At 42.6% G+C, this 22,196-nt stretch overlaps 1 protein-coding gene across 2 annotated transcripts in view; it reads right to left on the reverse strand.

Annotated features, from left to right (window-relative positions):
* ANXA2 (annexin A2) overlaps nucleotides 1-22,196 on the reverse strand; it is a 44,828-nt gene that overhangs the window by 5,296 nt on the left and 17,336 nt on the right. For both annotated transcript variants that reach the window (XM_006732328.3, XM_081831198.1), the window contains exons 4-8: nucleotides 11,108-11,202; nucleotides 7,589-7,702; nucleotides 4,267-4,357; nucleotides 3,243-3,322; nucleotides 1,797-1,856 (exon numbers count right to left, since the gene is read on the reverse strand). In XM_006732328.3, coding sequence (XP_006732391.1) covers nucleotides 1,797-1,856; nucleotides 3,243-3,322; nucleotides 4,267-4,357; nucleotides 7,589-7,702; nucleotides 11,108-11,202 — 440 coding nt within the window. The remainder of the gene's footprint in view (nucleotides 1-1,796; nucleotides 1,857-3,242; nucleotides 3,323-4,266; nucleotides 4,358-7,588; nucleotides 7,703-11,107; nucleotides 11,203-22,196) is intronic.

The raw sequence follows: 22,196 nt of genomic DNA on the forward strand, positions 1-22,196 counted from the left end.
TTTTTTTTTAAAGATTTTTATTTATTTATTTGAGAGACAGAATGAGACAGAGAGAGAGATCATGAGAGGGGGGAGGGTCAGAGGGAGAAGCAGACTCCCCGCCGAGTAGGGAGCCCGATGCGGGACTCGATCCCGGGACTCCAGGATCACGACCTGAGCCGAAGGCAGTCGCTTAACCGACTGAGCCACCCAGGCGCCCCAAGTCAAAAGTCTTAAATAAGAGCAGTCTTCCTTAGGCACAAACACAGCATGAGACTAGAACGTGAGGTGTGTGCTGTACACATCTACTTCCTTGAATGCCAAAGGAAGAACTAAGAGCTTCTATTCCTATACAGTAGGACAAGTAAATGTTCATTAGCGCATACAGCCCTCCTTCCTTTGGTACTTTTGTTAGCAAATAAGCTAATGATTGTCTGCTGAAGACAGCTCAGATCAGGTGCCACACACACATTTCTTAGAGACTCAGGAAGTCTCCCTTTTAGTTTCTGGAAAATGTAGGGGCTACAGGTAATGCTAAGAATGGCAGGGAGGGAGGGAGGAAGACTTACACAAGGATAAGATACTCATTCAGTGACCACCCACTATCTAGGAGTTGTAAAACCTAACTTCTATTACTTTATTTAAAACCCTTCTCTACCTCCTGCTAAAGATGCTGTGTGAAACATACTGAATTTTATTTTATTTGTTAAAGATTTTATTTATTTACTGAGGGAAAGTGGGAAAGGGGGGAGGAGCATAAGGAGAGGGAGAGAGAGAATCTTAAGCAGATTCCATGCGAAGTGCAGAGCCTGACGTGCGGCTCGATCTCACGACCTGAGATCATGACCTGACCTGAAATCAAGAGTTGTATGCTTAACCAACTGAGCCACCCAGGTACCCCGAAACATATTAAATTTTAAAACTAAAATGAATTTAAATTAATTTTGTTCTGAAGCTCTCATAAAATGCTTTGAGATAGTTGTTGACCGTCTGGGAAAGGCACGCAGTTCATAATGATCTGAATTAGCTTAACAAACAGTTCTTAGTGATTATGGGACTAGAACCAGCAAAAGTGCTGTTCAACCAGAAAAGAAGGGTCTCTGCTACTCTCCCCCTTTTCCCTCACCACAAAGGGCAATAAGCCTTCCTATTCCTGGCTTTGCCTCCACCATCTTCTTCCATTGTGCCATGTTGTTTACTGGTGTTTATTTGTATTAAATGCATAGCAGTGCACACAGCCTTATCACCCTGCAGAATCTGGTACTTTCACACAAGCAAAGCCTAAAGCGGAGAGTTTGCTTCTCCCTCTCCCTCTGCCACTCCCCCTGCTGGTGCACTCTCTCCCTCCCTCTCTGTCAAATAAATAATAAAATCTTAAAAAAAAAATGACACCGTGACTCCTGAGATTAGGTGATAACAAGCATTTGGCTTCCTCCTTGCTTTCTCTCTTGGATCACTCACTCTGGGGAAAGGCAGGTGCGAGGATGCTCAAGCAGGCCCTTAGAAAGGCCCAGGCGGAGAAATATAAGGTCTCCTGCCAACAGTCACGTGGCTGGGTGATCTTGAAAGTAGATCCGCCTAATGCTGTCAGGCTTTCAGACAATGCAGTCCTGGTCAATATTTTGGCCCAGCCTCATGGGAGTCCTGAGCTAAAACCCAGCTAAGCCATCCTCACAGAAACTGAGAGATGTTAAGTGTTGTTGTTTTAAGCCACTAAGTTTGGAGGTAAATTGTTAATACTGGATCGATAACCATTGTACAGACTATCTAGAGACTTGCTAGAAAACAGAAACTCAAGCAAGAAGCTTGGCACTTACCCGGGCATCTTGGTCAATCAGTTCATAATCAATGACAGAGCCATCCTCTGCTCTTCTACCCTACAGAAGAAAACAAAAGTAAGAACATCAAACAGGTTTCTTTGTGTGTTTTAATGTTGAAAATTTTATTTTCTCTCCAACTCATGTAAACCATTATTTAATTTATAGAACACACATATACTTAAATTTTTCTTCACTTTGAAGTCTAGACCAGACCAAGACTGGTAAAATAATTGAGGCAGTGAAGTGGGAGGGGTGTGCCTCACCATCATCAACCCCCTCCTGGGACAAGCACTTACTAGAATTCCCACTACCTCCAAAAAAAAGCGCTAATGACACTTAGTTCCTTCCCTCACAGAGCTTACTATCCAGATGGAAAAATAAGCATGGAATAAAAGGTAAAACAGCATAGTGATCCATGGCTTACACAGACATAAAATGCGGAAGAAGGGAGAGATCTGTCAGTACGGTCAGCAAAGTCTGCGGACAACGGGGTAGGGCCGAGGTGAACACTGAGGCCTGAGTCAATGAGGCTAGTAAAGGCGTGGAGGAGAAAGCCATTCCCCACGGGAAGAACAGCACAGGGACAGGCTGAGCACGCCACAGGTCAGTGAGGTGCCACACAGCTAGAGCAGAAGGTAAGCAGGAAGGAATCCTCGAAGGAAGAAGTAAGGGAGGGACAGGGTCTAGGGAACTTTTATAGGCAGTCAGAGTTTGGATTTGATGTAGCAGAAATGGGTTTTGATCAAGGGAGTGAATTAGTGAATGTGGACTCCAGAAAGATGGGTGGTTGGTGGGACACAGGACGAGGAGTTGGCGGGGAGGGCTGTATGGAGTTGTTACAGTAACAGAGATATGAGTGGGCAGGAGGCAGCATACCAATCAATCATTTGTCATTGAGGTTCCTGGAGAAAATAATTTCTCTTCCCTCCCCTGGCACATAGGCCTTAAACTGCACACTGGTCAGATTTCAGAAGGGAAATGCCTTTCGTCCACATTTCTGTGTTAACATTAACAAACAAAGACCCCCTCTGCGGGCAAAGGACTACCTGGGCAAACCCTCTCATAAGAAGTGAGAGCAGAGAGAAGGAAAGAAAAACAAGAGGGTCACTTCCCACCGGGCCTTATGTGGCCATAGACAGAGGCAAAGTGACCTTCCCCACATCATGCGGTGAGGGCTGGCACATAATCCAGGCCAGGACTTGAGAGCTGCCTGCTCCTCCTCTGGCCCCAAAGTCCATTTGACCATGCGGTTTCCCAGGATAAGAAATCCTATTATACAAAAATGACAACTCTGCAGTGACAGTGCATACCCCCTGTCAGAAATGCAGCTGGAATTTCTGATGCAGGCACAGAGGATTGAGTTAATTTGTTCCCAGGTATAAAATGAAGTATGGGACTTGCCTTTGGAGGAAACAAGGACAAAGAAATAAACCGGAAACCAACCTTTGCAAGGGCAACCATCAGCTTGCGGAAGTCACCAGATGTGTCAGAAACGATGTCCTTCTCCAGATCAGTCTTGTACACTTGGAAAACAACACATCTGGTTTTATGCTTCCTGCCTGTGCAGCCAGCCAGCCACCCACCCCACACTAAGCCTCTGAGGAGCAGAAACAGCTGTGGCAGCATGGATGTATCCACCCACATGAGGGCAGATGGTCCACGATTTATTTTATGGTTTTTAGCCTCATAAAATCAGAGCCAAATGTTATTATCAGTGACAGGAGATAGAAAGGGCAGGATCAAATCAGGAATCCTCAAGCTCACCCTTGATCAGTGACCTCTTTTGTAGCTAAAAATACTGTTTCTCAAACTTCTTGACTATGAAAACTCAGTTTGGACATGAAAAGAATTTGGAAGGCTACACACACACACACACACACACACACACCCCAATTGTGCTTTGCTATCCACTGAATGAGAAAATGCACAGTGGCAAAAGCTAGTAAGAATTAAAGAGTACTTTTGAATGAATCTGTATTTTATTATTCAAAATAGCTTCTACATTGAAACCTAGGAACTGATACACATGTAAGCTACATCACTGATTCTACCCACAGCCTTCTGTAGTGCTGGGTGCACACATATCCACAGGCCTCCTGCAATAATTATCCACAATCCATAGTTGGGAACTTCTTAAGCAGAGACCAGAAAGCAGCCAATACATTAAATCCATGTACAATGCTTTCTACCCCTCCCATCAGACCCTTAAAAAAAAGAAAAATTTTGCTTTCTCTCCTTTCCCTTCTGCCTATCCTTTTATAGAAATTCTAGTGGAGTGTAATTACCAAAACGGGCCACAAGAAGATAGAGAAGAGGGACTTGGACCATGGCAAACCCCTGGACAGTCCAGAGAGCACTTCTCCATAGATAATCTGGGCATCCTGTCCCCAACACATGGCCCAGGGAGCCATGATGAGGTTACAGAAATTGGGCTGAGAAGCTGCATCAAAGAACTAAGGCTACTCACTTTCTTTGTAGACTCTGTTAATTTCCTGAAGCTCTTGGTTGGTCCTTGAGCAGATGATCTCAATGAGGGAGTCCTCGTCAGTCCCCAGCCCCTGTGAACCAGGCAAGATACATCAGTAGGGAAAGTCCTCTTGGCCATTAGCCTACTTCTCTGATCCCAATCAGGTAAATTGCAAACCTGGATTGGGTCAGTTAGCATGCTCCTTTCTAGATTCCTACTGAGGGATCTGTCCCGTATTCCTCGGCACAACATAATGTTATTTTCTATTTTTTTAAAAAATGCTTCACTAGAATAGGGGCACCTGGGTGGCTCAGTCGTTAAGCGTCTGCCTTTGGCTCAGGTCATGATCCCAGGGTCCTGGGATCGAGCCCCGCATTGGACTCCCTGCTCGGCGGGAAGCCTGCTTCTCCCTCTCCCACTCCCCCTGCTTGTGTTCCCTCTCTCGCTGTCTCTCTCTCTGTCAAATAAATAAATAAAATCTTTTTAAAAAAATGCTTCACTAGAATAAAAGATGGTATAAGTGATACATCTGAGCTCAACTATATCACTATAGTTGCCTTTGGGTGATGGGTTTACAAAATGAGTAACTTTTTCTTCTTCCTATTTTTCTTTATTTTTTAAATTATTTTAATAGATTGGGAAATTTTCTTTATTAAATAATTCTGCTCAGTAATTTAAAATACAGGAATATAGACAGTTTGTTGTCATTTGCTGCCAGCATCACTGGAATGGAATAAGTCTTTTGCCAGGGAAAGGTACAGATAAGATAAAATTTTTAGCTTCACCTCTTTGAAATGTAAAATTGGGGTTAATGTTAAAAATTTCATTCTTGTATTTCCATTTTTGCTTGATTACTATGCACTCTTCAGGCATTTTAGGGAAGCAAAAGGAAATAATGAAGTGCCAAATAAACCTAGACACCAACACTTTATTAAGGGATAAGAATTTGACGGGTGGTGTATTCAAATTTTATACACTTTTGAACGTGCCAGATAGCTTGAAAGGACTCAGTGAAACATGTATTTCAAAGCTGGCTTCATGATCAAAGTCAAGATTTAATAATCAGGATTCTCTAATAGTTGTCTTTCTGAATATGGAAATATCACTTTGAACTAAGTAGAATTACAACTGTTTAAAATGTAAATCAATTATAAGGTGTTAACACAATAAGAAACTTACTTATCCACATCAAAAGTGTGTCAGCTATTAATTAAACTTATTAGAGTTCCTATGCTCCTGAAAAGTGGTTTGTATAATATAGGCTAAACCTCAGGTTAATGGTTAATTTTGAATTTTATTCTTAATCTAAATCTCTGAGCCAATGCCTCTTCTTCCAGAGTTTTTAATCATGATATGTAGAGGTTCTAGCACAGCCAAGCTTTCTTCCCACCTGAGCAAAAGGTCTACACAACATTCTATACACATGTTACAGAGTGACTACTGAGTGTCTTCAAATATGTTAGGGGCAGGTTTTCCATCTTGAGATGATAGAAAGATAGTCTAAAAATGACTCATGCCTTGGAAGAAACGCTATGTCCCGACATAGTTACAGTGTAAACACGTGTGACACTAGAAGATGTTTTCTTCCACTGCTGATCTACCAGTGTTAACATCTGAGGATTCAAACAGCATTTTTATCTGGGGATTCAGAGGTGACCTTGGAAATTTCCAAAACGTGGCCCACGCTTCCCACAGACTGTCCACAATTCCTATCACAAGGGCAACTTCTACCATAACATATGGCTAATCCTGCCACTGGTATTGCCAGAAGTCAAAACAGATTTTTTTAAAAAAAAGCATAGCTCAGTTAATGTCACTTCGAGCTTTATGGATTTCAGAAGTGTGCTCGGCTGTGAGGGCTAATGGGAGAGCCAGCACAAGGTCAAAGATTTAGTAGTCAAAGCACCTTTCATTGGGCCCTGTTACGGAGATTCCAGCGGTGAGTGACAGCTTGAGCAGGTCCATTTCAAGTCACTAATACCTAGTAATAGATACTAGTAAAACTGCACACATCACAACTAAATACATTTTTGACGAAAGTAAGATAAACTGATCTGAAGTGATGATGGCCAGGGACAGGCTGACTCATCCATGGCTCCAAAAAACCCCAGATTTGGTTTTCAGGAGTGTCCTTTTTATCAAGCAGGATCATTAAATGTTGCTGACATTTTGTCCTTCGTCATTATACCTTCTCTGCAATACAGCCTACTTAGGAAACTCAGAGCCAGTCCGCTCAAGTAAGCTGAGCACAGCTTGGGCTAGGCTGGAGAGCTGAAGGAAGAAAGAGATTCCCCAACAAATCTTGTGGCAGCCCTGAGCTATCAAGTCCTGGATGGTGGAAATGCCTGGTGTGCGAAGCTGCCTCACTCTCAAGGTGCTCTCTGGGGAAAGAGATGCCATGAACCGTGACATGAGCTCTGGTGACAGGCTTATAGCTTGGTCTCTTCGTAATTCAGAAACAGGAGCATCACAGAAAACATACTTGGACTTCAAATAAAAAAATGAGAACCATAGCTCTCCCCCCACCCCCACTCTGGAGGCTTTACCCAGTTTTATCAGCAGAGGGCAGTATCAGATTAGTCAAAGTGTTCCAGGCACATACTATAAAAGGGGTTATGTTTTGCTGTAAAATGCATTTATGCTTATGCATCTATCACATTTATATAATACTTAATGTTTTAGGTACACACAGAATTCAGGGAGTTTCTAACCTGGAATTTCTACTATCTAATGTAACCTAAAATTCCAAATAACTTTGCAAAAACAAAAAAACAAACGAAAGAGTTAATCTGTGCTAGAATACTTTGAACAAAACACAGGTACCAATTACAACCTGAAACCACCCTTTATATGTACTGTAATGTCCTGATTTGCCTGAATTTGAATCAAACAATGGAAGTGACAAGAGAAGGTCAGAAGAAGAAACACCCAAGAGAACATGGGCAGAATTTGCAAGCTTCACTTGACAAAAGCTATGAGTTTTACTTTTGCCTTAATGTCACAACAAATCTTTTTTTAAGGAGGAAGTGTAATCAAGGAAGTAGTTTTTCCAAATGGTATTCCAATTGCCCAGGTGCCAAGCAGTAGCAGCTGGATAACTGACTTCCCAGCATCATGAAATTTCTTTACAGTCTTAAAAAGAGTAATGAAATATTTTTGGTACAAATCCTGAGACTTATAGCTTCAGTTCATTAGGAAAAAAAAAAAATGGTTCCAAATGAGAATTTAACAAAAATGAAAATCACCTAATTATACCCAGAGAGCTGTAATTCACAAATATTAATGGCGGATTTGACAGAGATTGCATCTCACACATGTTTACCTTCATGGAGGCTTTCAGCTCAGAAGCATCATACTGAGCAGGTGTTTTCAAAAGGCCCAAAATCACAGTCTCCAGGTGGCCGGACAAGGCTGACTTGAGTGCTGATGCAAGTTCCTTCAGAAAAACGGGCAAGAACATGGAAAACGTGGTTGGTAACCAATATTCCCTTTAAAACTGGTGAATAAAACAAAAGCAAGCAGGATGTGTTTGTAAAACGGACTGTGATTCCTGACCACTCTGGGATCTCAGACCCAACTGTCTCAACTGCATTCCCTTCAACAGACTCCGATGTCAGAAACCATAGGATCAGACTTTGCTCTGACAAAATCCCTTGACATCCAGGCTGACTGAGACATCTTCTTCCAGTCGTTACAAAGAAACCAGGGCAGTATGCAACTCCTCAGAAAGCTAGGAGTGTGAGGGCACTTTATAGCACATTTGCAAGTGATAACCACTCATGGAAGATAAGGCACTTTCCAAGGTCAAGGCCTCTGCTAAGAAGGAGGTGGTTAGAGTAAAAGATGTTGGTGCAGCTGCGCCAGAGGTGGCTCCTAAAAGTCTCCGGAGGAACCAGGAGCCCCACCATGGGTGGAAGTTGGATCACGAAGCTTTCCTATGCAAATCGCTTCATCTAGGACAGAGAGAACATCTATTTGTCCACACCAATTCGGGACAGAGTTGACAGAGACGACGGGAGAATGAAGTCCCTGCTCTGCACTATTTTTTAAGGTTTCCACTGTCACAACGTAGATTGTTAAGTCAGAGGTCTGAGTCAGCCCCAATGTATGCAGACAAATCCCCAAACTCAATGTGTCTCTTTACAGCCACTTAAGCTGGCGATTAAACGTCCCACACAACATGAGCACTGAGTGATGCCTGAACTCTCCCATTATTTTTTTTATTTTCCTTTCTTTTCACTTTTTCCCTCCATTCTCTCCCTTCCTTCTTTCTCTCCTGCTTGCCAGCAGCACCCCATGGCATCTATCATGGTTAGCCTCTAGAAGCATTTGCAGGTGCCAGGAGGTGATGTGTAGTCTGCTTCAGGGAGAATCTTCTCAAATCATTCCTAGGTGGTGAGAACTGAGATGGATCTTGGAAATCATCTGGACCATGCATTCCACCACCTACTCTCTTCTGATTCCCGGTGTCCTAGTAACACACCACACTTAGAAAGGGACTTGAAAAGCAACACCTTCCAATTACAGCACCAATTTTCCAATTTGGAAATGTGAGGTTAGGTCATTCCAAAGTTAACCTACCCTTGACATCCCTCTACCCATTCTCTGTTCAAACCTCAAATTTGGGTAGCTACTGACATCTTCCACTTCTACTATAAACTCCTATCGGCATTCAACTTCTTGCTTCTCATAAGGTCTAGGACAGGGCTGTGCACATAATAGAAACCCCAGAAATGTTTGATAAATAAAACACTACCATTCCTTATATGGAGAAATTTGGCATCTGCTTGAATGTTGAAAAAACAGAAGACCAATTGTCTTCCTCAGCTCCTCTCCACTTCTATTAGCTTTGCCTATGCTGTTCAAGACTCATGACAGAGGCAGCTTCAGTCCATACCCCAACGTACTCTCTAATACAGGGCTTTCTCCTTGATTATGCAAACAACTCATTCAAAACACTAATGTTCTGCTTCCAAAATCTCCTTCAGAAATGATCTCAAGTAATTATGTATCTTTCTATACATGATGACAATTTTCCTTAGCCCAAGATTGAGAGACATAAAGAATCAGTAGGACAGGGGCGCGTGGGTGGCTCAGTTGGTGAAGCATCCAACTCTTGACTTTGGCTCAGGTCATGATCTCAGGGTCGTGAGATTGTGCCCCGTCTCAGGCTCTGTGCTCGGTATGGAGCCTGCTTAAGATTCTCTCTTTCCCTCACCCTCTCCCTTTGCCCCTCCCCCCACTCTCTCCCTCTTTTAAAAAAAAAAAAATAAGGGGCGCCTGGGTGGCTCAGTCGTTAGGCGTCTGCCTTCGGCTCAGATCATGATCCCAGGGTCCTGGGATTGAGCCCCGCATCGGGCTCCCTGCTCCGCGGGAAGCCTGCTTCTCCCTCTCCCACTCCCCCTGCTTGTGTTCCCTCTCTCGCTGTCTCTCTGTCAAAAAATAAATAAAAAATTTAAAAAATAATAAAATAAAAAGAAGAAGAATCAGTAGGACAGTAAGCTGTCCCCAACACACATAAAGCCTGTGTGGTCAATGAACCCTATCATGGTTCTGGTAATATCTTCCAACCAACAGAGTAGGTGAGGGCTTTGTTCTCCATCTATCTAATTTGAAATCAAGATCCAGCCTTCTGTGTTTCTGTGTACACTTATGTGTACACACTCAAGTGTGTTCAAACACCCCACTCTATAAGTGACAAATGAAGGAGCAACTATAGGCACACTATCCAAAGAGGTGAGCCTCCTGCTCCAACTGGAACTCAGCCCTACCAGGTCCCAGATCCTTTTAGCAACTGGAGAAATAAAATACTCCCCTCTATGCCTCACTACAAAAGGATTATATTAAGTCTAGTTGGAAAAAGAATTGTAATGCACGTAAGATGATAGAAGCCGGATTCTTCCCTATTTATGTCCTTTCCAACTGTTTGAGTAGGTGGGGGTGGGAGCCATAGCAGGGCTTGACCTGCAACTTTCAGAACCCTGGTGGTCATGTCAACCCCAAGAAAAGAAATGTCTTTTCCGGAATCCTTCCAGCTCACCTCCACTGTGGCTACGAGTGAAAGCCGTTAAGTCAAACAGAAGCTGCAGGAAGCCACGCTTACTGCACTGTCCAAGAATAAATCAAAAGCTTTTAATAGCAAGAAGTTAAAAATAAAGCATCCCATCCTTAAAAATAAAATTTCCTAACACTGCAACAAAATAAAGGATGAACAAATGCTGGGTTGTTCCTTAACCACTGGTGCACAAGCAAGGGAAAAAGCGCACAAAGACTCTTTAAATAGTGGGAGCATGGCATGTTGAAGATAGCCTAGTAGACCAAATGAACTACTAACTAAGCCCATTTCCAGGAAAGCTCTTAAGAATTCAAGTATATTTTTTTAAGAGTGAGGAAAGCCTATGAGGATCAATACTAACTCAAGTCTGGTGTCCTAACATTAAATTAGAAACATCTTATCAAGAGCTAGCAGAAGTCATAAAGATGAAATGAGTTGCTACATGCAGAGAACTACATGCCTGGCACAAAGCAAGCATTCTAGAAATGATACCTGCTGTTGCTGAGGTTCCCTAGTCCCTTCTAACTTTCTGTTCCCAGCAGTGCTCCCTCCACACCCTCTCTGGTTGGAGAAGGGCACAGTCTTTATGGATGAGCTCCAAGCACTCCAGGGATCATGAGTGTGTGAGTGATGACTTTTAACAAGGATGTAAAAGGAAAACCTTGGATACCCAAGAGTTCTAGAAGGCTCTTGCCAGGACGAGCCAGAATTCATAAAAAGAAAAAGCAATGGCTGAGGAAATGAAATTCAACAAGGAATGCCCTCCACCCTTGAAACTGCTTGTACCTTTTTGGTCCTTCTCTGGTAGGCGAAGGCAATATCCTGTCTCTGTTCATTGCTGCGGTTGGTCAAAATGTTGACAATGGTGACCTCATCCACACCTACGGAAATACAAGTTGGGAATTGTTATCACCCATGTGCTCTAGTCCTTTGGGCTTACACGGAGGGTTTTAAGCAGTATATACTGTTTTCCAAACCAAAATGCCAGGACATCAAGGGTTGTCCTTGTCAGTACCCTCCACCAAATGCGTTTACTCAATTTTTATCCTGACAGCCGCAAACCTCAAGCCTAAATGGACCTTTTGAATATCTGCATTTAAAAAAACGATTTTAGGGTGCCTGGGTGGCTCAGTCGGTTAAGCGTCTGCCTTCGGCTCAGGTCATGGTCCCAGGGTCCTGGGATCGAGGCCCGCATCGGGCTCCCTGCTCTGTGGGGAAGCCTGCTGCTCCCGCTCCCACTCCCGCTGCTTGTATTCCCTTTCTCGCTGTCTCTCTCTCTGTCAAATAAATAAATAAAATCTTTAAAAAAAATAAAAATAAAGAAAAAATAAAATAAAAAAATGATTTTAGGGGGGCCTGGGTGGCTCAGTCGTTAAGCGTCTGCCTTCAGCTCCGGTCATGATCCCAGGACCCTGGGATCGAGTCCCGCATCGGGCTCCCTGCTCTGTGGGAAGCCTGCTTCTCCCTCTCCCACTCCCCCTGCTTGTGTTCCCTCTCTCGCTGTCTCTGTCAAATAAATAAAATAAAATAAAAAATTAAAATAAATAAATGAATAAATAAATGATTTTATTCATAAATTGGTTTCTGGAATCAACCGTAGGAGGTGTGTTTGAGGGGCTTTGGCAGTCAGATGGAACAATAAAGTTTTAGGAGGATTTTAAATGAAGGTTCCCAAATTGCCATTTAACTGGGGATTTAATAGACAGTAACTGTGAACTGAATTAATAGAATTATTTATATTTATTGCAGGATTATGGCTATATAAGAAGCTAGGTATAATTTCTGTAATTATAGAAACTGTCATGACAAATGAGTCAGATTTAATATGGCAGTTGTATTTTAATAGCATAATTGATTAATACAATCATACTTACTGAAGACTAAATTGTTTTTTAAGGAAAATAAATGTTCCACTGTTTTTAATCTTCAATAGGCAATTTTAATAATCAATTTTATAACTTTATTAAAAAGAGTAAGTGTTTTAATCTAAATTAAATCTAAATTGGGAGTTTTGAAGTGCCACCAAAATATTTTAGTACCTAATTTAATTGGAACATGTGTATTTACAAAGATAAGCAATGCCTTCTTGTATCTGAAAGTTTCCAATTTTATATCAGAAATACTCCTAAAATGCCATTTAACTGAAGAAAGCCTGATTTTAAGAATTCAGAGAGTGAAAGGTCTCCCTCCTGACCGATTATAAACTTTGTTTAATAAAAGGAAGTCTCTGCCATAACTGGATAGGTAATTCCTGGGTGAGAGAGAGAGGAGCTAAGCCCACAATGTCACATACAAATGGCAAACAGCCTGGCCTACAGGAAATCAGGAGAGTCCCCAAGCAACAGAAATGTCAGAACTGTAATGTTTTGAGGCACAGGCAATGAGCAAACTGACAGGGGAAGTACCCTCAACTCTCAAGCATGTTAGATCAAAATGCACGAAGTTAGATTTTCTGGGTATAAAAATAAGTAACATTTATTTTTATATTTATATACTACCAGTACGTTAACCATTTAAGTGCAGCATCTATAACTTTAGCTCCAATTTTTAGAGTACCAATGTCAACAGAGAAATACAATTGCTATATATGAGATTCAGTTGCAAAGATGCTTATTTCAGCATTATATATAGTATCAAAAAATAAAGGGGAAAAAAGCCCCTATGTCCAATAGGAGTCTGATTAAATAAATGTTCTTCTGTCCAGATAATAGGATATTATAGTCATTTAAAAATGATGGCATAAAGTATTAATTGACATGGAAAAAATGTTCATGATATACTGTTAAGTAAAAAAACAAAAGAGGTGGCAAAGCAGTATATACAGTATAACCAAAATTTTTGTAAAATACACGTGCATGTACAAGAAAATAACTAGAGGCCTTTATACCAAAATTTTAATAGTGATCGTGTGAGTGGTAGGATTACAGATACTGTAAAGTTTTCTTTCGTTTGATTATATATACTTTCAAAGTTCACCATAATGCCATAAAAAGGGTTCTTTACATACACTGTGAATGACATATAAGTTATTGATCTGGAATCGACTAGTGACTTCACCTCGAGAGAATCCTGGCATGGTTCTAAATGCTTTAACTAAAATAAAACACAATATGCATACTAATTACAACATCTATATAATTCTCTTTGGTTTCTGAAACATCCTAACACAGATTACTTTATTATTCTTCACAACTACCCAGTAAGGATAGGCGTTCTTCTTCCCAGTTTATAGAGAGAAGCTGAAGCTCGAGAGACTGCAACTATTACAACTATTACATGTGTAAACAGCTGGCCTGTTTGAGTCTCAGTTTCTACATTTGCACATGAACAATGACCGCCAGTTCTGCTTCCACGAAACACTAACAGATACAGTCTTGCAAGTCTACACTCACACACGTGTTCTCTCTCTCTCTTTAAATATTCTATGGCTCTAACTTCATGTTAGGAAAACCATTGCTTATAAATGTGTTTTTGCTTTACACTTAACTTTCTTCCTCAAGGGGCTACCGGGTGGCTAAGTCGGTTAAGCATCTGCCTTTAGCTCAGGTCATGATCTCAGGTCATGATCTCTAGAGGCCTGCACTCAGGCTCCCTGCTCAGCGGGGAGTGTGCATGTGCCTCTCCCTCTCCCTCTGCCCCTCCCCACTGCTCATGTTCTCTCTCTCTCTCTCTCTCCCTCAAATAAATAAATAACATCTTTAGAAAAAAAAAAAAAACAACACTTTCTTCCTCAAATCTGAAAATGCTAGAAAACAACAAAATCAATGACATCCTCAAACCTCAATTCTAGTATTTTCTGAAAGCAATTTTGGAGCTGCTGACCTGAACACATACCAATAACACTGACCCATAAAAATTATTCTCCCTAGGAAACAAATGCAAAGTTTATGTTCATGTCAAAATGTGGTCGTAAGCCCACCTGAATTAGAATCACATGGAGTATTTATTAAACACACAGTGCCTTGAGCCATACCTGAGATCTACTGACTAAAAGGCTCCTTAGAACTTTGTACCAAGGAGGCAGCATTTCAACCAGCTCCCTGGTCATTCTGTATTTGAGAATCAACCAATAGAGATGGATAAGCATAAGGAATGCAAAGATCTTTAGAAATCTGCTTACGTAGAAGACTTTTAAGTCACTTCTACCACCTGCTTCTGTGAGGGACAGGGTCAACTACAATTTCAGGAACAGAAAGTGCTTACCTTTGTCCAAATAAACCATGTAAGAAAAAAACACCTGACAGAGTTCACTGCACTAACTGCAGTGTAGTCCCACGCTCCTAGTCAGTGAGACAGCCTTTTGCCTTTCTGTTCACAGCAGCTAAGCGTCCAGCCAACAGAGTCAGAATTCAATCCAATTATTGGAAATCCCCATAAAGAGCCCAAGTGGTTAACCTAAGTCTCAAGTAGATGGCAGCAACTATGATAGTCTGAGGGAATCTAAACGTATTTTACCTAAAGTATCTACCAAGCAAACAGCCTGCCGAGATGCAGCATCCACCATGCTGGGACCCCTTACGCGTGAACAATCGGATCCATTACACAAATGCTAATACCAGCAACTACAAAGAAATGGGAGCTATCTCTGCAAGTGGACGCCCCCTCCCCCTTCTAAGAACCTCACCTACATTAGCTATCTCTCCCATACCACTGTCTGCAAGTTTCAAATGGAACTGGAAAGGGGGGGGTGGAAACCATGGCGCCCCGCATCAGTTGCCTAGTCAAAGCCACTTACAGCATGTCCTGTGTTGGAACACCAGAATACACATTTCTGCCAGTGGGATTTAACCATCTTATCTTCAGAACATTGCTGCTATCATAATTGGTGAGGCAGTTTATTCCCATGGAAAATAGCTCAGTACAGGTTGAAGCTGCAAGGGTCATCCAGTTACTCACCACTTCTGCCCAGAATGAGGCTAGAAGGATGAGGACTGGGCACTCAGCCACCTAGGTCAGCACAATCGTTGTCAACAATGCACAGCAAGCGCCAGGACACTGGGAAAGCTTTAAATTTAATGAATTTAACATAGGTGCAGATGCCCAGGAGATGAGGCTCTGCCCCTCTGGATTTACACGTTCAGATCTCTCATGTTCAGTGCATAAGGAAGCATCTGCTGGGCAGAAGGGGCCCAGGGGCTAAAAGAAATGGTGTGGGCAAGGCAAGAGCATAAAGAAAAAAAGCAACAAACCTGAATAATGTTCCTTTTCCCATCCCATTCCTCTTGTGCTTCATGTGGAAAGTCAAAGTAATCTAAGCAAAGGCTCACAATGGGAAACAGTGATGTGGGTAGAGGATCCTACGCAATGTAGGTGAGAACACAGTAAGGTCTGTGTTCCAGGCAGATTTTTTTTTTTTTTTTAAAGATTTTATTTATTTATTTGACAGAGAGAGAGACAGCGAGACGGAACACAAGCAGGGGGAGTGGGAGAGGGAGAAGCAGGCCTCCTGCAGAGCAGGGAGCCCGATGTGGGGCTCCATCCCAGGACCCTGGGATCATGACCTGAGCCGAAGGCAGACGCTTAACAACTGAGCCACCCAGGCGCCCCGCAGGCAGATTTTTAAAAATTTCTTTTCAAAACTGACAGAAGTTAAAAATTTCAAGATTGGTAAGGAACGAAGACACAAATTTACTTGGCTCCTGATGGGAAACAACACAATAAATTCCATAAGCATTCATTCCTTTTATGAAAATTGCCAGCAAATCTCATCAGCTAACTACGAAAGTGTTTCCAGCAACACTCCTTAGCTGGGGCCTCCGAAAGGTCAGTCACTGTTCTGAATGCCAGTCAACATGAAGCAGTCGGCATGCTGCTTAGCTAGAAGACTTCTAAGTCACTTCTACCAGCTGCTCCTGTGAGGTGCAGGGTCGACTACAATTTCCGGGAAAGAAATACTCACCTTTGTCCAAATAACCCAGGTAAGAAATAACACCTGAAGAGCTCACTGAACACTGACACCTCTGCCAAGTGATACCACAGGGAGGCGCCGCTGACAGCACAGCTCAAGCAGAAAACTCTGGGTTTTCGGGTCCCTTAAACCACCCACCGTATTTTTCAAACATAGAGAACACCTGTAGTCTAAAATAATGGTCAACTCCAAAATCATAAAATCAGCCTCCTGGAGTTTCCTCCTCCTCCTCTCTGCGGGTGGAAACCCCAAGTCAGCTCCACATCTGGCATTCCATGGAAAATGTGTCTTTATTGTCCATGGCAAGGAACCAAGAGACCATTCTGGACAGGATGCTGACTCACATCTGCCAAGACACACTGACTGCACAAAGAAAATGGATTTCATTTTGTTTGATGAGGCTCAGGAGGCCCTCAGGGCATGGCTGACTGATCAAAAAAAAAAAAAAAAAGATTCCTTATCTAGATGATGGGAAAAACCATGCCTCAGCTTAGATTACTGGGGATATGGGTATCAAACCTCAGAAGAAATCATCTCTGCAACACGAAGGTCAGCGGCAGGTCACAGAGAGAGGAGATCCATGGGTGTGGACATATTTTGTTTATTATAATGGCGTAGGCTACTCACCTGAATACCTACTATGTGCCAGGCACTTACCAAGTGCTTCACACAATTCTCCCATGTAATATCCACCACACCTGTAAGAGGTGGGTGTTACTGTCATCCCCATCTTCACCCACGAGGAAACAAATACAAATGCTCACAGAAGGCAGGGACATGCCCAAGGTCACACAGCAGTTCACCTGCAGAGCTGGGACGCAAACCAGGATTCAAAACCCAGGTTCACTGCATTGGGCTATCCTGCCTCCTGGTATAGAAAAGTATCCAAAATTTAAAAATAAGGCAAGAGGAAGCCAGAGTGGCTAACAGGGCCATCCCAGACTGCCTCTCTGGGTTGTGCTCTCACTCAACGAGCTACTTACTACTGTTGGGCACAAGCTCTGTGGGGTTACATGTTAACTTGGAGACTATGGTCCAAAGGTTACGGCTTCAGTGCCCTGTAGGACATTAATGGTCTTGCCAGCAATCTTATCCCAACACTCTTCTCTCAGTGCCTATTAATACCCAGTCTTTCAAATGTCCCTTTGAACTAGTCTTAAATCCTTTGAGTTAAATAAATGTTTGACATGTGTTCATCCCGTATCTCTATGAGTCATGTTGGTACCGTTCTGAAATTATATTTTGATACCTCTTCATACCACACTCTTCCAAACTGTTCCTAAAAAGGATTTGGGACAGTAACGTGTCCATATGTCTACAGAACTGGACTTACTATTTAGTGCATACAAACATACACACATTTAATAATCTGTAGATAATGATTTGCCACCCACTGATAGTGCATGGCCACTGAAGAGATATCCCAACTGAGGTTTTTTTCAACAGAAAGCTAGAAACTCTCTTCCAGGGTTAGCCATTAATAACATGGTGAGAGAGGGGCAGCCCCTCCCAACAAGGCTAATATGCCAACAAGCCATCTGTCTACTGGAAGTGACTTCAGGGACAGAGTGCCCACGCACGCACGTGCACACACACGCACACACACAGTTGCCCAAAGTAACCTTCCCACCATCAGCCACAGAATTCCTGCTCTCAGAGTCACTCCTCGGGATCACTCAGCAGCCGTGAGCACTCTGTGTCCAGAGGGTCCCACCAGGAGCTGGACATTCACATGGGGGACAGGTGAAAAGGTGGGGCATCTAGATTAGTGGTGGCAACAGATGCTTCAGAAATTATGTGGGGCTCAGAACTGTACTATCCGGGCACATTAGTTACCTCCCTTTACCTTGGTTTCTCACTCTGTAAAACAGATCATGAGAACGTTTAGGGGGATACAGAAAGGATGGACCGAGTAAATGACTTGGAACATGTCTACTACCTTTTCCACACTCAGCTTCTCTGTCGCGGGTCTGGCTCTTGGTTGTATTCGGTTTGGGGTCAATGAAAATAGAGGGCAATGGGGGCTTGGGGAACACTTCTGCCATTAGCACATATTAGATTACTAGTCTGGTTTCAAGATAACCTGTGGCAGCTGCCTGAGAGATGAGAGAGAAAACAAGCACTGCATGGGGTGGGAGGCGGGCTGGGGAGCCCAGCACCTCTCCCAAGACCGGCACAGCGTGGCTGTGGTCCTGACTTGCACAAAGTGTGGTTTAGCTAAGTGCCTAAGAAGAACATTTGGCCCCAAAATCAAATTTCTTCTATTTCCATTCTGCTCTGATCTCACCTCTGCTGAGTCCCTTAGAAAGGATTTCAATGCCCTCTATTTGGCAACCCGATTATATACTTTAGTCATCTAGAACCCTGTCTGCCTTCCATGCATAATTATAGTTCTGAAATATTCCACAGGACCAGCAGGAAAACACAAAGTAGGCCAGCACCCAAAATTCAAACCAAATCAAATTGTAAATGAAGGCTGACACGCAAAATGCAAGCACCATTTTGTACCCTGCTACTCTATTAGCTCATGAGACAGAAAATTTTAAAATCTGAACAGAGGCAAGAGGAACCAGCATCCCCACCCTTAACTCAATTGATAGTGAAGAAGTTAGTATTTACTGCCTTAGCACTGCTGACACCAGAAGAGAATCTGGTTACTACACCCAGTATCCCTGGGTGGCAGCGACTGTTGGATTTCTTCGGGGGAAAGAGGTAACAGTTTTTACAAAAAAAAAAAGAAGGAGCGAGAGGCAGGCAGTAAAAGCTAATGCCTACCATTAGAAAGGCACCAGGGACTCTTTCACCCATGTTTTATAGACTTCTTGGCTCAGGTTTGGCATCTATACACCCATGTAGACAAAGAGCATTTTGAAGAAAATCTGAAAATCTGTGCTCAGAGTAAAGGTGGCCGTGACTCAGCACTGGTCCCTCTTTGTTCCCAGCAGGGCTGTAAGACGAGAGCTCAGTCGAAAGTAAACTTGATCACAAAGGGAAAGGCCTCAGTGAAGAGAAGGTTCCCTTCCTCCTGTTCCTGCAGAGGAAGGCCTGAGCTGCGTGAGCCACAGGGACCTTTCTCACAAGTACAGTGTTCTCAGACTTAAGGGCTCTTGTAGGTTTGGGCCCTCCCCGCCCCCTTCCCTTAGGAGAGAAGCCACCTTTCAGAGACAATCTGCCTCCTGGCATCTTCAAGAGAATACACTCCTAACTGCTGTCTCAGCTGAATGAATATTCCTCCAGGTGTGCAGGTGAAACCAAAAATACACGTCCTGGCCTGCTTTGCACTGGCATGGGATGTTTGTATTTTTGGCCGTGCTGGAAAACATGGTTCCATTTTAAAAGTATAAGAAAAAAATAAGTGCATAAACTTGCTTCAGTTATGCTTCTCTCTCCTTGTGCCTGTAAGAAGGGGTGGGGGAAATCACCCGCTTCTGCATCCCTTCCGGAGAACACAAATACTGCTAAAATCAAAACTGGCAATAATAATAGGGCAACTCATTTCCCTCCCCTTCTAGAGAGAGAGAGACCAAAGCTGTATCAGTCTATTGGCACTTACACTAACTCTGGGGTTGTGCTGCTTCTAATTACAATCTATTTTATGTAGTCTGGATTCATCCTTTTCTAATTTAGCTGACTTTCCTTTCTAGTTATTTGGACCCATATGGTAAACCATTCACAGCTGTGTTGTACACTCCACAGTGTATATTTAACCCAAGGCCAATCTAGACCAAGAGACTCCTACAGATTTAAGTCTCAGAAACCTCTTGTTAATTAAGCAATATTACTACTTTTGCATGGCTTTATTCAGTTTATAACTAGACATAAATTAAGGTAAGTAATTGTACAGTCCACCTCAAGCCAGAGTATACACAAAACCACCATGCGTTTGGTTTAGGTAACATACTCAAGAAATACTGAGATCCCTTCAAACTAAAAACAAAGCAGACTTCTGAGCTAAATTCATTTTGTGAAAACAGATCAAAGCTCACTAGGGAACTGTTATCCTTTCTGGCTACTGTCCAGATTCTGGAACTGTCTCCCTGCTGCCTCATCTCACCAGCCATGCGTCCCCCTTCTCTGTACTCACCTTGTGTGGTCTGGGATCTGTATACAATTTGACTACTATTTACATAGAGGTTAAATATTTACTTTTTCACACTGTCTCAGGGGCTGTGTAAATAAGATTAAATAAATTTAATGAAATACAATCCTTACCCTCAAGGAACTCACATTCTGGTGGGAGAAACAAATCCATACATAAATAACTACAACACAATATGACAAGAGCTGTAAATTACTTACATGAAGCATCTGAGACACAGACCAAGGAATAATTGATTCTGCCTCCTTCTCAGAGAAAGCGTGAAGAGGCTGTGTATGGGCTCACTCCGAGAGGTGAGTGGGAACCGCGTGGGTGTTAGAAGTGGGCTAACACTCCCACGAGATGGGGGCTGCACACCCCTGTCAGAGTAAAAGCTCCGAATAGCCTGGAGATGAAGCTAGAGAGAGGATCTGCAATGGATGAAGCAAGGAGACCCATGAAGAGGACAGAAGCCATGACAGGCCAGGTGAGAGAGGATGTGGCTGAGGGGAAGGAGGAATAATAACTGTTTCCGGTCCTCATGACCAGCCCAGATCTCACCCAGTTCTGCCCCTCCTTCTAATCGCCCCCACGCCAGGCCTGCTCCAGTTTACCACCCTCTGTTTCAAAGCAACAGAAGGACCCTCCAGACTTGCTCCCAGCTGTCCTTCCTGAGAGCACTCAGACCAACAGGAAGTCCGTGGTCAGTCGGACCGAGCAGGTAATGCCCAGAGAGCTCTGTGCTTGGCACGGGCGGGCCCGCGTCCTGGGCTACCCTACCTGGGAGGGGGAGGCCCACATAGTCATCTTTTCATGGTCCTTTGGCCTTTGTTTATATCAGCATTCAAGGGTCACCCTCTGTTTTCTTTGATGTCAAGGAAACAGCAATCACAGAGTATTGTGTTCTTCTGTAAAGGGCTTGAGACTGGAGTGGAGTGAAGGTGTGCCACAAGCTTCTTAATTACACAATAGAAGGCCTTTTAAACGGGAGGCTAAAATATTAATTAGCTCATTTTTAAAAGTGGTATGAGTTATCTACAAATATCAAGAGGAAGGGGAAAGGGACAAAGGGATGTTACTTTCCCAACTACTGATTTCATTTTTATTTGTAATTAATTTATTGCTTTCCATTCGTGAAGTTGATACATGTCATCACAGAAAATTTGGAAAACAGAATATGCTGAAAGCACAAGAAAGGAAAAGAATCAGTTCCACAACTGACAACTTTAAGGTGAATGCATGTTAAAACGAGCATTCTAAAATTGTGATAGTTGCACAACTCGGTGAACACACTAAAAAATTTAATTGCACATTTTATATAGGTAAATTGTATGAATGTGAACTATATCTCAATAAAAATTGTTCATAAATTTTATTTTTCACATTTCACATTCTACAGATATTCTATGTTAACACAGAGGGAGTTACCATAACCTATTAAGTCATTCCCCAACTAGCTGGGTTTTTCACTACCATAACCAATGCTGATATAAACATCTTTGGTATACTGAGCTCTATATGAGTATCATTTTCTTTCTCCTCAATAGTTTCCTAGAAGGATTTAAGGTTCCCAAACATACTAACAACCCAGAAATTATTTTATAAGACTAAGAGAATTAACTCAAGAAAATTCAGTTACTCTCTACAATTACTAGGCACCAAAAATAAGTAAGTGGTCCTAAGTGAAAGTCACCGGGCATTAAGTCTGAAGAGAAGATAGGGCACCGAAAGCTGGGCCACAAATATGACATGTATCTGATATCAATAGAATCACAACTGCAAAATGTTTTTCATGTCTGAAAATAACTTATGGCTAAGGAAAAAAGTCCAATCCTCAACAGGTGGGTGGCACAACATCTGGGTGTTTAAGAACACAGGCTCGGGGCTGG

The sequence above is a fragment of the Leptonychotes weddellii genome, chromosome 9 (genome assembly GCF_054177405.1).
Source record: "Leptonychotes weddellii isolate Sample4059 chromosome 9, ASM5417740v2, whole genome shotgun sequence".
Taxonomy (NCBI): Eukaryota; Metazoa; Chordata; class Mammalia; order Carnivora; family Phocidae; genus Leptonychotes; species Leptonychotes weddellii.